Below are 11,984 nucleotides of genomic sequence, written 5' to 3' on the forward strand. Positions count from 1 at the left end.
ACTCGTGTCAAGTCATTAAATTTCTTGCGGCACTGCACCCACGTGCGTGCTGCAATGCTCCTCGCAATTCACCTCATGTGCCACGGCCTGCCAATGCCCACGCAGCTGTAGTCTGGACGGTCTCCGGCCACCCTGCGGGCACGATGCTGCCCTCCTCCGGTCCACCCCTTCCACCAGGGCCTCCAGAGCATCATCCGAGAATCTTGGTGCCCGCTGTCTTGCCGGCGCAGCCACTCGCGATGCCGTTCTCCCTTCTCCTCCTTGGCTGTGTATCTGCCGTTGGAAACGTGCCTGCACCTTTAAGTAGTGCAGGCAGCTGATGACGTGCGCTGTTCACGCCCCATTTTTAACTTCCTCATTCTCTGTGCAGCCTCTCAGCAGCGAGGGCTGCGCTGGCTGCACCGAGATTTCAGGGTAAGTAGCAGGCAGCACCGATTTCACGTGCTGCCTGCGGAGGGTCCGTTCGGCGCGGGGTGGTAGCGCATCCATCGTTCAGAACGGACCCTCATCCAATTTTTTTCCCCCAAAGAGTCTGCAAAGGGATGTAGACAGGTTAAGTGAGTGAGAAGGTGGCAGATGGAGTATAATGTGGGGAAACGTGAGGTTATTCACTTTGGAAGGGAGGACGGAAAAACAGAATATTTTTTAAATGCTGAGAAACTATTAAATGTTGGTGTTCAGAGGGATTTGGGTGTCCTTGTACACGAAACACAGAAAGTTAGCATGCAGGTACAGCAAGCAATTAGGAAGGCAAATGGTACGTTGGCCTTTATTGCAAGGGGGTTGGAGTACAAGAGTAAGGAATTCTTGCTGCAATTGTACAGGGCTTTGGTGAGACCTGACCTGGAGTACTGTGTACAGTTTTGGTCTCCTTATCTAAGGAAGGATATACTTGCCTGAGAGGAGGTGCAATGAAGGTTCACTAGATTGATTCCTGGGATGAGAGGGTTGTCCTATGAGGAGAGGTTGAATAGAATGGGCCTGTACTTTCTGGAGTTTAGAAGATTGAGAGGTGATCGCATTGAAACATATAAGATTCTGAGAGGGCTTGACAGGGTAGATGCTGAAACGCTGTTTCCCCTGACTGGAGAGTCTGGAACTAGGGGGCATAGTCTCAGGATAAGGGGTCGGACATTTGGGACTGAGATGAGGAGAAATTTCTTCACTCAGAGGGCTGTGAATCTTTGGAATTCTCTACCCCAAACGGCTGTGGATGCTCAGTCGTTGAGTATATTCAAGGTTGAGATCAATAGATTTTTGGACTCTAGGGGAATCAAGGAATATGGGGATTAGGCGGGAAAGTGGAGCTGAGGTTGAAGATCAGCCATGATCCGATTGAATGGCGGAGCAGGCTCGAGGGGCCGGATGGCCTACTCCTATTTCTTATGTTCTAAGAGGACAGTGGTGAACCAGTTGGATTTTTACAACAATCAGAACAGTATCATGGTCACTTACCAGCTTTTCTTTTAAACTGAATGCAAATTCTCAAACGGTCATGGTGGGATTTGAAATCATAATCTACTCGATTATTAGTCCAGGCCTCTGGATTGTTGGTCCAGTAACAGAACCACTACACCACTGTATCTGCACTGCAGTGCAAAATCCTCCCCGCAGTGTGCAACAAAGGATGGAGTCAAGGGAGGGGAACTGTCCTCATGTCAGATTTATTAATCAACAGTGATTAACACTTGGCTTTGAGTCAGAGAAGATTTTACAAAGCAATACAGGTAAATTATAGACGATTCGTACAATACTTGAGAATACGCTGTTTACATGGGTCAATAAATGGTGGTGAGGAGGGTCTGACCTCAACGGTTCCAGGGGTTACAGCCCAGGGTTTAATTTCCACAAGTGCCCCCCTCCCTATCTCTGTAACCTCCTCCAGCCCTACAACTCTCCAAGGTCTCTGTGTTCCTCCAATTCTTGCCTCTTGCACATCCCCGATTTTCATCGCTCCACCACTGGCGGCCGTGCCTTCAGCTGCCTCGGCCCTAAGCTCTGGAATTCCCTCCCTAAACCTCCCCACCTCTCTCTCCTTCTTTAAGACTCTCCTTAAAACCTACCTTTTTGACCGAGCTTTTGGTCACCTGTCCTAATATCCCCTTATGCAGTACTGAGGGAGCGCTGCACTGCCAGAGGGGCAGTACTGAGGGAGTGCTGCACTGCCAGAGGGGCAGTACTGAGGGAGTGCCGCACTGTCAGAGGGTCAGTACTGAGGGAGCGCTGCACTGTCAGAGGGTCAGTACTGAGGGAGCGCTGTACTGCCAGAGGGACAGTACTGAGGGAGTGCCGCACTGTCAGCGGGTCAGTACTGAGGGAGCACTGCACTGCCAGAGGGGCAGTACTGAGGGAGTGCCGCACTGTCAGAGGGTCAGTACTGAGGGAGCACTGCACTGCCAGAGGGGCAGTACTGAGGGAGTGCCACACTGTCAGAGGGTCAGTATTGAGGGAGCGCTGTACTGCCAGAGGGGCAGTACTGAGGGAGTGCCGCACTGTCAGAGGGTCAGTACTGAGGGAGCACTGCACTGTCGGAGGGGCAGTACTGAGGGAGTGCCGCACTGTCGGAGGGGCGGTACTGAGGGAGTGCCGCACTGTCGGAGGGGCAGTAATGAGGGAGCACTGCACTGTCGGAGGGGCAGTACTGAGGGAGTGCCGCACTGTCAGAGGGTCAGTATTGAGGGAGCGCTGTACTGCCAGAGGGGCAGTACTGAGGGAGTGCCGCACTGTCAGAGGGTCAGTACTGAGGGAGCACTGCACTGCCAGAGGGGCAGTAATGAGGGAGCGCCGCACTGTCGGAGGGGCAGTACTGAGGGAGCGCCGCACTGTCGGAGGGGCGGTACTGAGGGAGTGCCCCACTGTCGGAGGGTCGGTACTGAGGGAGCGCTGTACTCTTGGAGGCGCCGTCTTTCGGGATGAGACCTTAAACCGAGGGCCCCGTCTGCCCCTCTCGGGTGGGACGTAAAAGATCCCACGGCCGCTATTGGAAGAAGAGCAGGGGGGAGTTCTCCCAGGTGTCCTGGGGCCAATATTTATCCATCAACCAACATGGAATGGAATTGATAGGGTAGATAGAGGGAAACTTTTTCCGCTGGTGGGGGAGTCTAGGACAAAGGGACTCTGTCCCACAAAAAGCAGTAGATGCGAGCTCAATTAATCACTTTAAATCCGAGATCGATAGGTTTTTGCTAGCCTAGGGTATTATGGGATATGGACCCAAGGCGGGTGGATAGAGCTAGGATACAGATCAGCCATGATCTGATTGAATGGCAGGAACAGGCTCGAGGGGCTGAATGGCCTCCTCCTGTTCCTAAACTCCTGGTCTTTTCGTCCCTAAAATGTCTGAAAGAGGTGGGCTAAGCCTTATTACTAGACCGCACGTGAGTCCGTAAAATCCGGGAATGTGGTTTTGAGGAATAAACAGGGAATCAAGATACTTGCGTTGTCTTTACTTGAACGTGATTAAGTACTCAGGGTACGACTGATCGCCTCGGAAGATCACGAACGTGGAGGGCGAGCTGGGGTGGTCCACCACGCTGTCGTAGAGGTCGGTGGGGTCCCAGCCCGACCGAGGGGGCGGAGCATCCATCCCCTTCTCCCCCTGGGTATACTGTCCCACCAGAACCCGGCACTGGTACACGTACCGGTATTCGTCTCTGTCCCGTCGAGCGAGAGCGGCGTCACGCGAGTGCAGCGGGTTCACGGTGAAATACATGCCATTTCCGTACTTGTATCCTGAAACAGAGAAGCGATGTTAATTCGAAAACCGGTGGCCCTCGTCGCAGGCCAAACTTTGACAGGTTGGAATTACATAGAATTTACAGCACAGAAACAGGCCATTCGGCCCAACAGGTCCATGCTGGTGTTTATGCTCCACACGAGCCTCCTCCCTCCCTACTTCATCTCACCCGATCAGCATATCCTTCTATTCCTTTCTCCCTCATGTGTTTATCGAGCTTCCCCTTAAATCCATCTACACTATTCACCTCAACCACTCCTTGTGGGAGCGAGTTCCACATTCTCACCGCTCTCTGGGTAAAGAAGTTTCTCCTGAATTCCCCGATTGGATTTATTCGTGACTATCTTATATTTATGGCCCCTGGTTCTGGTCTCCCCCACAAGTGGAAACATCTTCTCTACGTCTACCCTATCGAACCCTTTCATAATCTTAAAGACCTCGATCAGGTCACCCCTCAGTCTTCTCTTTTTGTAATATGGAGACCAGAACTATGCACAGTGCTCCAAGTGTAATATGGAGACCAGAACTGTACACAGTGCTCCAAGTGTGATATGGAGACCAGAACTGTACACAGTGCTCCAAGTGTGATATGGAGACCAGAACTGCACAGTGCTCCAAGTGTGATATGGAGACCAGAACTGTGCACAGTGCTCCAAGTGTGATATGGAGACCAGAACTGTACACAGTGCTCCAAGTGTGATATGGAGACCAGAACTGTGCACAGTGCTCCAAGTGTGATATGGAGACCAGAACTGTACACAGTGCTCCAAGTGCGGTCTAACCAAGGTTCTGTATAAGTTTAACATAACTTCTCTGCTTTTGAATTCTATCCCTCTGGAAACGAACCCCAGTGCTTGGTTTGCATTTTTTAATGACCTTGTTAACCTGCGTCACCATATTTAGTGATTTGTGTATCTGTACCCCCAGATCCATTTGCTCCTCTTCTCCATTTAGACTCTTATTTCTCAAGCAGAATGTGGCTCCCTTATTCCTCCTGTCAAAATGAACAGCCTCAAGCTGATCTATATTGAAGTTCATTTGCCAATCACGCACACACTCTGCGAGTCTGTCCATGTCTTCTGTTAGGTTGGAGTTGTCCTGCTGAACTTCCCCCCCACCCCCCCGCTCCTCACGCGCTGTCCCTCAATGGGTAACGGCGTAGGACTAGAGTGGAAAGATCCAAGGTTCTGTCCCTGGGTAGCTGGTCCCAAGCGGGATGGGGTGCTGAAGGCCTCAGCGTTCCTGGACTCAGGGGAGGGAGAGAGAACAATCAGGCAGGGACTCCTGCTCCTCATCACTGTCGGTCACCCATGCTGGATAGTGTGCGTGTGTGTGCATGCGTGTGTGCGCGCCTGTGTATGTATGTATGTGTGTGGGTCGTTATGTACGTGTGTTTTTGTGGTGTGTACGTGCGTGTGCGCGTTTGTCCGTCTCTGTGTGTGTGTATATAGGCTCTTGTTTCTATGGCGTTGACAGGAGTGGCTGGAATCCAGGACTGGCTGGGAGGAAGAGGAATAGAGGAACAGCAGGAGGCCATTCAGCCCCTTGGGTCTGCTCCGCCATTCAATTAGATCATGTTTGATCTATATCTTAACTGGCGTTCTGACGAAAGGTCTTCGACCTGAAAACGTTGACTCTGTTTCTTTCTCCACAGACGCTGCCTCACTTGCTGAGCTTCTCCAGCATTTTCTGTTTTTATTTCCGATTTCCAGTATTTTTTGCTTTTCACTCTTGAATGACCTGGCTTTAATTTTCAGGTAGTTTCTCTCTGCCTACCCTATCGAACCCCTTCATCATTTCAAACACCTCGATCAGATCACCCCTCAATCTTCTAGACTCGAGGGAACACAAGCCAAGTCCGTGCAACCGGTCCTTATAATTTAACCCTTTTAGCCCCGGGGTCATTCTGGTGAATCTACGCTGCGCCCCCTCCAAGGGCCAGTATGTCTATCCTGAGGTGCGGTGCTCCAGAACTGAATGCAGTCTCTCCAGATGGGGGACTGTTCAAGGCTCTGTACAACTGAAGCATAACTTCCTCCCCTCTGCATTCAATCTTCCATCGAGATAAAGGTCAACGTTCCATTGGCCCTTTCAATTGATTTTTGTACCTGGCTTTTAATGACCTGGATAGACAAATCTCTCTGCCCCTCCACAGTCCCTAATTTCTCACCATTTGCAAAATGAACAAGGCCTGAAACATTAAAATCAAAAGGGACGCCGCAAAGCCTGACCCCAACAAAGGCCAGCAATTTATCGAAATTTAAAAAGTTACAAAGCTCAGACAGCAGATGGAGCTCTTTGCACAGTCGATGTTTACGGTGGCAAAGCTGCACAGGACGAGCGGTGCCGTGACAGCCAAGCGTGACGGGAAATCACAAAATGGTTACAACACAGGAGGCCATTCAGCCCATCGAGCCTGTGTAACAGCACTCCAGTTAGTCCCATTCCCCTAAGCGCTAAAATGGAATGGAAACGTCCCATTAGAGCGCCACCCACTGGCATCGCAGGGAAACGTCATGGAGGAATCCCCAACAGGAAATGTTTACATAGCAGTTTTCAGTGGAACATGTGACCCATACAGCAATTTTACATCGAATCTACGGCACCGAAACAGGCCATTCGGCCCAAATGGCCTATGCTGGTGTTTATACCCCACACCAGCCTCCTCCCCACTCCAATGACCTCTGCCCGCCCTGCCTCCCCGTGTACCTCTTTTAGTTCTGGGCGACTGCCTTCAGTTCTGGGCACCGCACCTCAGGAAGGATATATTGGCCCTTGGAGAGGGGTGGAGTGTAGATTCACCAGAATGATACCGGGGCTAAAAGGGTTAAATTACGAGGACAGGTCGCATAGACTAGGCTTGGATTCCCTCGAGTATGGACGATTAAGGGGTGATCTAATCGAGGTGTTTAAGACGATTAAAGGATTCGATAGGGTCGATGGAGAGAAACTATTTCCTCTGGTGGGGGAGTCCAGAACAAGGGGGGCATAACTTTAAAATTAGAGCCAGGGCCGTTCAGGGGTGATGTCAGGAAGCACTTCTTCACACAAAGGGGAGTGGAAATCTGGAACTCTCTCCCCCAAAAAGCTGTCGAGGCTGGGGATCAATTGAAAATGTCAAAACTGAGACTTTTGTTAGGCCAAGGGTATTAAGGGATTATGGAGCAAATGAAGTTAAGATGCAGGTCGGCCATGATCTAATTGAATGGCGGAACAGGCTCGAGGGGCTGAATGGCCTCCTCCTGTCCCTATGTTGCTATTCCCTTCTCCCTCGTGTGTGCATCAAGCCTCCCCTTAATTGCGTCAATGCTATCTGCTTCCACCACTCCATGAGGCAGCGAGTTCCACCTTCCCATCCCTCCCTGTGTGAGAGAAATCCCTCCTAAATTCTTGATTTGATCCATTAGTGACCGTCTGATATTTACGCCCCCTTGTTCTGGACTCACCCTCAGTTTGTCCACGTGCGCCCTGTCGAACCCCTTTCATAATCTTGAAAGCCTCGATCAGGTCTCCTCTTGGTCTTCCCTTTTCCAGAGAAAAGAGCCCCAGCCTCCTCAATCTTTCCCCGATAGTTGCAGCCTCTCAATTCTGGTAGCATCCTCGTAAATCTTCCCCGCACTTCCTCCTGTGCATCAATATCCTTTCTCGTAAAAAGGACTTGCATTTCTATCGCGCCTTTCATCACCTCAGGACGCCCCAAAGCGCCTTACAGCCAACGAAGTCCTTTTGAAGTGTGGTCACTGTTGCAATGTAGGAAACGCGGCGGCCGATTTATGCACAGCAAGATCCCACAAACAGCAATGAAATGAATGACCAGATAATCTGTTCTTGGTGGTGCCGGCTGAGAGATAAATGTTGGCCAGGATGCTGGGCGAACTCCCCTGCCTTGGCTCGGTGGCTGTCTCGCTCACCTTTGAATCGGAGGTGCGGTCTTTCGTGCGAGACTCAGGCCCCGTCTGCCCCTCTCAGGTGGGATGTAAAAGATCCCACGGCCACGATTGGAAGCAGAGCAGGGGGGGGAGTTCTCCTCGGTGTCCTGTTTAGCCCTCAACCAACATCACTAGAAAAAAATAGGTGATCTGGTCATTTAGCGCAATGATTTTTGTGGGATCTTGCTGTGCGCAAATTGGTTGCCGCGTTTCCCTACACTACAACAGTGACTACACTTCAAAATGTATTTCATTGGCTGTAAAGGGATTTGGGGTGTCCTGAGGTGGTGAAAGGTGCTGTATAAATGGGAGTTCTTCCTTTTCTTTCCTGGTGGGTATCACTCTTCCCCATCCCTAACCCTGGGACAGCTGAGGACAGCAGTACCAATCCCCCCACCGCCAACCCCCAACATGCTGAGATCAACTAATCTAGGATTGGCCCTTCCTGCTCTCTGTGTCTCCGTTAAACCTTCAAGGGGGGGGGGTGGGGGGGGGGGCGTTCCCGCCTTTGAGGCAGAAGATCCAGGGTTCAAACTCCACTCCGGACAGTCCCGGCGAGCTCCGGCTCTGAATTCTGGGTGTACAGTTTTGGTCTCCTTACCGAAGGAAGGATATTCTTGCTTTGGAGGGGGTGCGACAAAGGTTCACTGGATTGATTCTCAGGGTGAGAGGGTTGTATCCCATGAGGAGAGATTGAGTAGAATGGGCCTATGCTCTCTGGAGTTTAGAAGAACGAGAGGTGATCTCAATTAAAAATATAAGATTCTGAGGGGGGTTTGGCAGGGTAGATGCTGAGAGATTGTTTCCCCTGGCTGGAGAGTCTAGAACTTGGGGTCATAGTCTCAGGATAAGGGGTCGGCCATTTAAGACTGAGATGAGGAGGAATTTCTTCACTCAGAGGGTGGTGAATCTTTGGAATTCTCTACCCCAGAGGGCTGCAGATGCTCAGTCGTTGAATGTATTCAAGGTTGAGATCGATAGATTTCTGGACTCCAGGGGAATCAAGGGATACGGGGATCGGGCGGGAAAGTGGAGTTGAGGTCGAAGATCAGCCATGATCTGACTGAATGGTGGAGCAGGCTCCTATTTCTTATGTTCTTAGTGACATCCAGCGGGGATATTCTTGCCCGATGGGGGTCCACCCCCTCGTCGTATGAGTTGTGGGGTCCTGCTGTGTAGGACCAGCTAACGACCCCCGCAGGCTGGTATAAAGATGGCAGAAGCATTCAGGTCGTGGCCTGTTAATCTGTCCGTGAATCCTTCCACTGCTTCACGCCATCCTCCGAGGGAAGAGCACTGTGATGATATGAGAACAATAGCAACGCCACCCTGTCATACGTACCGTTTACGGGAGTACAGCTCCCGTGAAACCCGTAGTTCTCAATGGACAAGCTGGCATCGCGGTCCGTGGGGTGATAAAGAACTTTCTCCTCTGCGTCACATCTACCTTCCATGGCCAGTTTCCTTTTCTGGTACGCACGCTTCAGACAAACGTTATGAATCCTTTCGATCTACAGGCGACGCAGAGATTGACCACAGTTAATACAAAAAGATTTCATGTGTACTTTCACGGTTTTGGCAGCTGCTAATTTGCTTTTAGAAACACAGGACTGGCCGGACGAGAAACGACCAAGGTCCCTCTAGTTGGTCTTCTACCGTTTGAGCCAACTGGGTGGCTTGCTAGGCCACTTCAGAGGGCAGTTAAGAGTCGGCCGCGTTTGGTGTGGGGACGGGAGTCACATATAGGCCAGGCCGGGTAAGGACGGCTGGTTTCCTTCCCCTAAAGTGAACCAGTGCTGGGTTTTTATGACAACCCAACAGCTTCGTGGTCACATTTATTTATGGAAGGTAGGAATTGCCAGATGAAAAAAAAAAGACCATGGGCCCGTCTGGTTCCCCTTCTCCCACCCTGGTCGCCGTGTGACACGATGATAATGGAGTTGTTGACTGATCAGAGCAATCGATCTCCATCAATTAGTCTCCAACAGACCCAGACATGAGGTGAGGAAAACCCCCAGTGGTGGAGAGCTTTTGGGGAGCCATTGGTCCAAAGCCACCTGTTCCTCCCGAGCCCTGTTACGCTTCCCACACCTCATGTCCCCAAATTACTCGTAGACTCTCTCCCGAAATGTTATTTTCTGAAAGAAATCTATCTAATTTGCATTTGAATAAATCAATACTAACTGCTCCCACCGTCTCCCTAGGCAGCCTGTTCCGCAGATCGGTCACTCGCTCACTGAAATATTGTTTCCGCAGATTTTGTTATGAATTTACCCCCCCCCGCCGCCCCTTTCAATCACAGGCCGTGTCCTCTGGTTCTGCACAAGGTGAAATAGCTTATCGGGGGCCTACGTTATCCAGTCCCTTTAGAGTCCTAAAAAAACAATCCTATCACCTCTCACCCTTCTCTTTTCCAGCGAGAATGTGCCTTGTGATTGTCTTCTTTTCAATTTAAATTTTAATAGACGTTTAATGGAGATGTTCTAAATCATGAGGGGTTTTGATAGAGTAAATAGAGAGAATGTGTTTCCACTGGCGGGAGGGTCGGTAACCAAAGGACACAGATTTAAGATAATTGGCAAGAGAACCAGAGAGGGGAGATGAGGAGCGAGTTGTGATGATCTGGAATGCACTGCCTGAAAGGGCGGTGGAGGCAGATTCAATAGCAACTTTCAAAAAAGAACTGGATAAATACTTGAAGGGGAAAAAATTGCAGGACAATGGGGAAAGAGCAGGGAGGAGTGGGACTAACTGGACAGCCCTTTCAACGAGCCGGCACAGGCACGATGGGCTGAATGGCCTCCTTCTGTGCTGTAAGATTCTATGAAATAATGTCCTCGTCGACATAAGCACCCGGCAGTAGTGTATCCTGTGCCCACTACAGACCTCTGCTGCCGCGAGCTACCCATAATTTTGTCGAACAAAGATGCAGCCTTCTGTGCAAAGCAATCCGGGAGGTAGCAGGCCCAGGGTAAACAACAAACACCAAATGTTGCTGTTTGCTTCAGTGCACAGATTCCCTTGTCACCTCTCTCTCTCTCTCTCTCTCAGGTGCCTTGTTTCTCTCTCTCTCTCTCTCTCAGGTGCCTTGTTTCTCTCTCTCTCTCTCTCTCAGGTGCCTTGTTTCTCTCTCTCTCTCTTTCTCTCAAGATGCCTTGTTTCTCTCTCTCTCTCTCTCTCTCAGGTTCCTTATTTCCCTCTCTCCCTCTTTCAGGTGCCTTGTTTTACTCTCTCTCTCTCTCTCTCTCTCAGATGCCTTGTTTCTCTCTCTCTCTCTCTCTCTCTCAGGTGCCTTGTTTCTCTCTCTCTCTCTCTCTCTCTCAGATGCCTTGTTTCTCTCTCTCTCTCTCTTTCTCTGCTTCATTGTTTCCCTCTCTCCCTCTCTCTCTCTCTCAGGTGCCTTGTTTCTCTCTCTCTCTCTCTCTCTCTCAGGTGCCTTGTTTCTCCCTCTCTCTCTCTCTCAGGTGCCTTGTCTCTCTCTCTCTCTCTGGTGCCTTGTTTCTCTCTCTCTCTCTCAGGTGCCTTGTTTCTCTCTCTCTCTCTCTCTCTCAGATGCCTTGTTTCTCTCTCTTTCTCTGGTTCATTGTTTCCCTCTCTCCCTCTCTCTCTCTCTCAGGTGCCTTGTTTCTCTCTCTCTCTCTCTCTCAGGTGCCTTGTTTCTCCCTCTCTCTCTCTCAGGTGCCTTGTCTCTCTCTCTCTCTCTCTCTCTGGTGCCTTGTTTCTCTCTCTCTCTCTCTCTCTCAGGTGCCTTGTTTCTCTCTCTCTCTCTCTCTCTCTCTCTCAGGTGCCTTGTTTCTCTCTCTCAGGTGCCTTGTTTCTCTCTCTCTCTCTCTCAGGTGCTTTGTTTCTCTCTTTCTCTCTCTCAGGTGCCTTGTTTCTCTCTCTCTCTCTCAGGTGCCTTGTTTCTCTCTCTCTCTCTCAGGTGCCTTGTTTCTCTCTCTCTCTCTCTCTCTCTCTCTCTCAGATGCCTTGTTTCTCTCTCTCTCCATCTCTCTCTCTCAGGTTCCTTGTTTCCCTCTCTCCCTCTCTCTCTCTCAGGTGCCTTGTTTCTCTCTCTCTCTCTCAGGTGCCTTGTCTCTCTCTCTCTCTCTGGTGCCTTGTTTCTCTCTCTCTCTCTCTCTCTCTCTCAGGTGCCTTGTTTCTCTCTCTCAGGTGCCTTGTTTCTCTCTCTCTCTCTCTCTCAGGTGCTTTGTTTCTCTCTTTCTCTCTCTCTCAGGTGCCTTGTTTTTCTCTCTCTCTCTCTCTCGCTCTCTCAGGTGCCTTGTTTTTCTCTCTCTCTCTCTCAGGTGCCTTGTCTCTCTCTCTCTCTCTCTGGTGCC

At 50.6% G+C, this 11,984-nt stretch overlaps 1 protein-coding gene across 2 annotated transcripts in view; it reads right to left on the minus strand.

Annotated features, from left to right (window-relative positions):
* Positions 1-1,648: 1,648 nt before the first annotated feature.
* Positions 1,649-11,984, minus strand: part of LOC137308018 (protein mono-ADP-ribosyltransferase PARP14-like) — a 69,353-nt gene continuing 59,017 nt past the window's right edge. For both annotated transcript variants that reach the window (XM_067976978.1, XM_067976976.1), the window contains exons 14-15: positions 9,008-9,176; positions 1,649-3,732 (exon numbers count right to left, since the gene is read on the minus strand). In XM_067976978.1, the coding sequence (XP_067833079.1) occupies positions 3,446-3,732; positions 9,008-9,176 (456 nt within the window). In that variant the 3' untranslated portion in view covers positions 1,649-3,445. The remainder of the gene's footprint in view (positions 3,733-9,007; positions 9,177-11,984) is intronic.

This window comes from Heptranchias perlo, unplaced genomic scaffold, assembly GCF_035084215.1.
Source record: "Heptranchias perlo isolate sHepPer1 unplaced genomic scaffold, sHepPer1.hap1 HAP1_SCAFFOLD_118, whole genome shotgun sequence".
NCBI lineage: Eukaryota > Metazoa > Chordata > Chondrichthyes > Hexanchiformes > Hexanchidae > Heptranchias > Heptranchias perlo.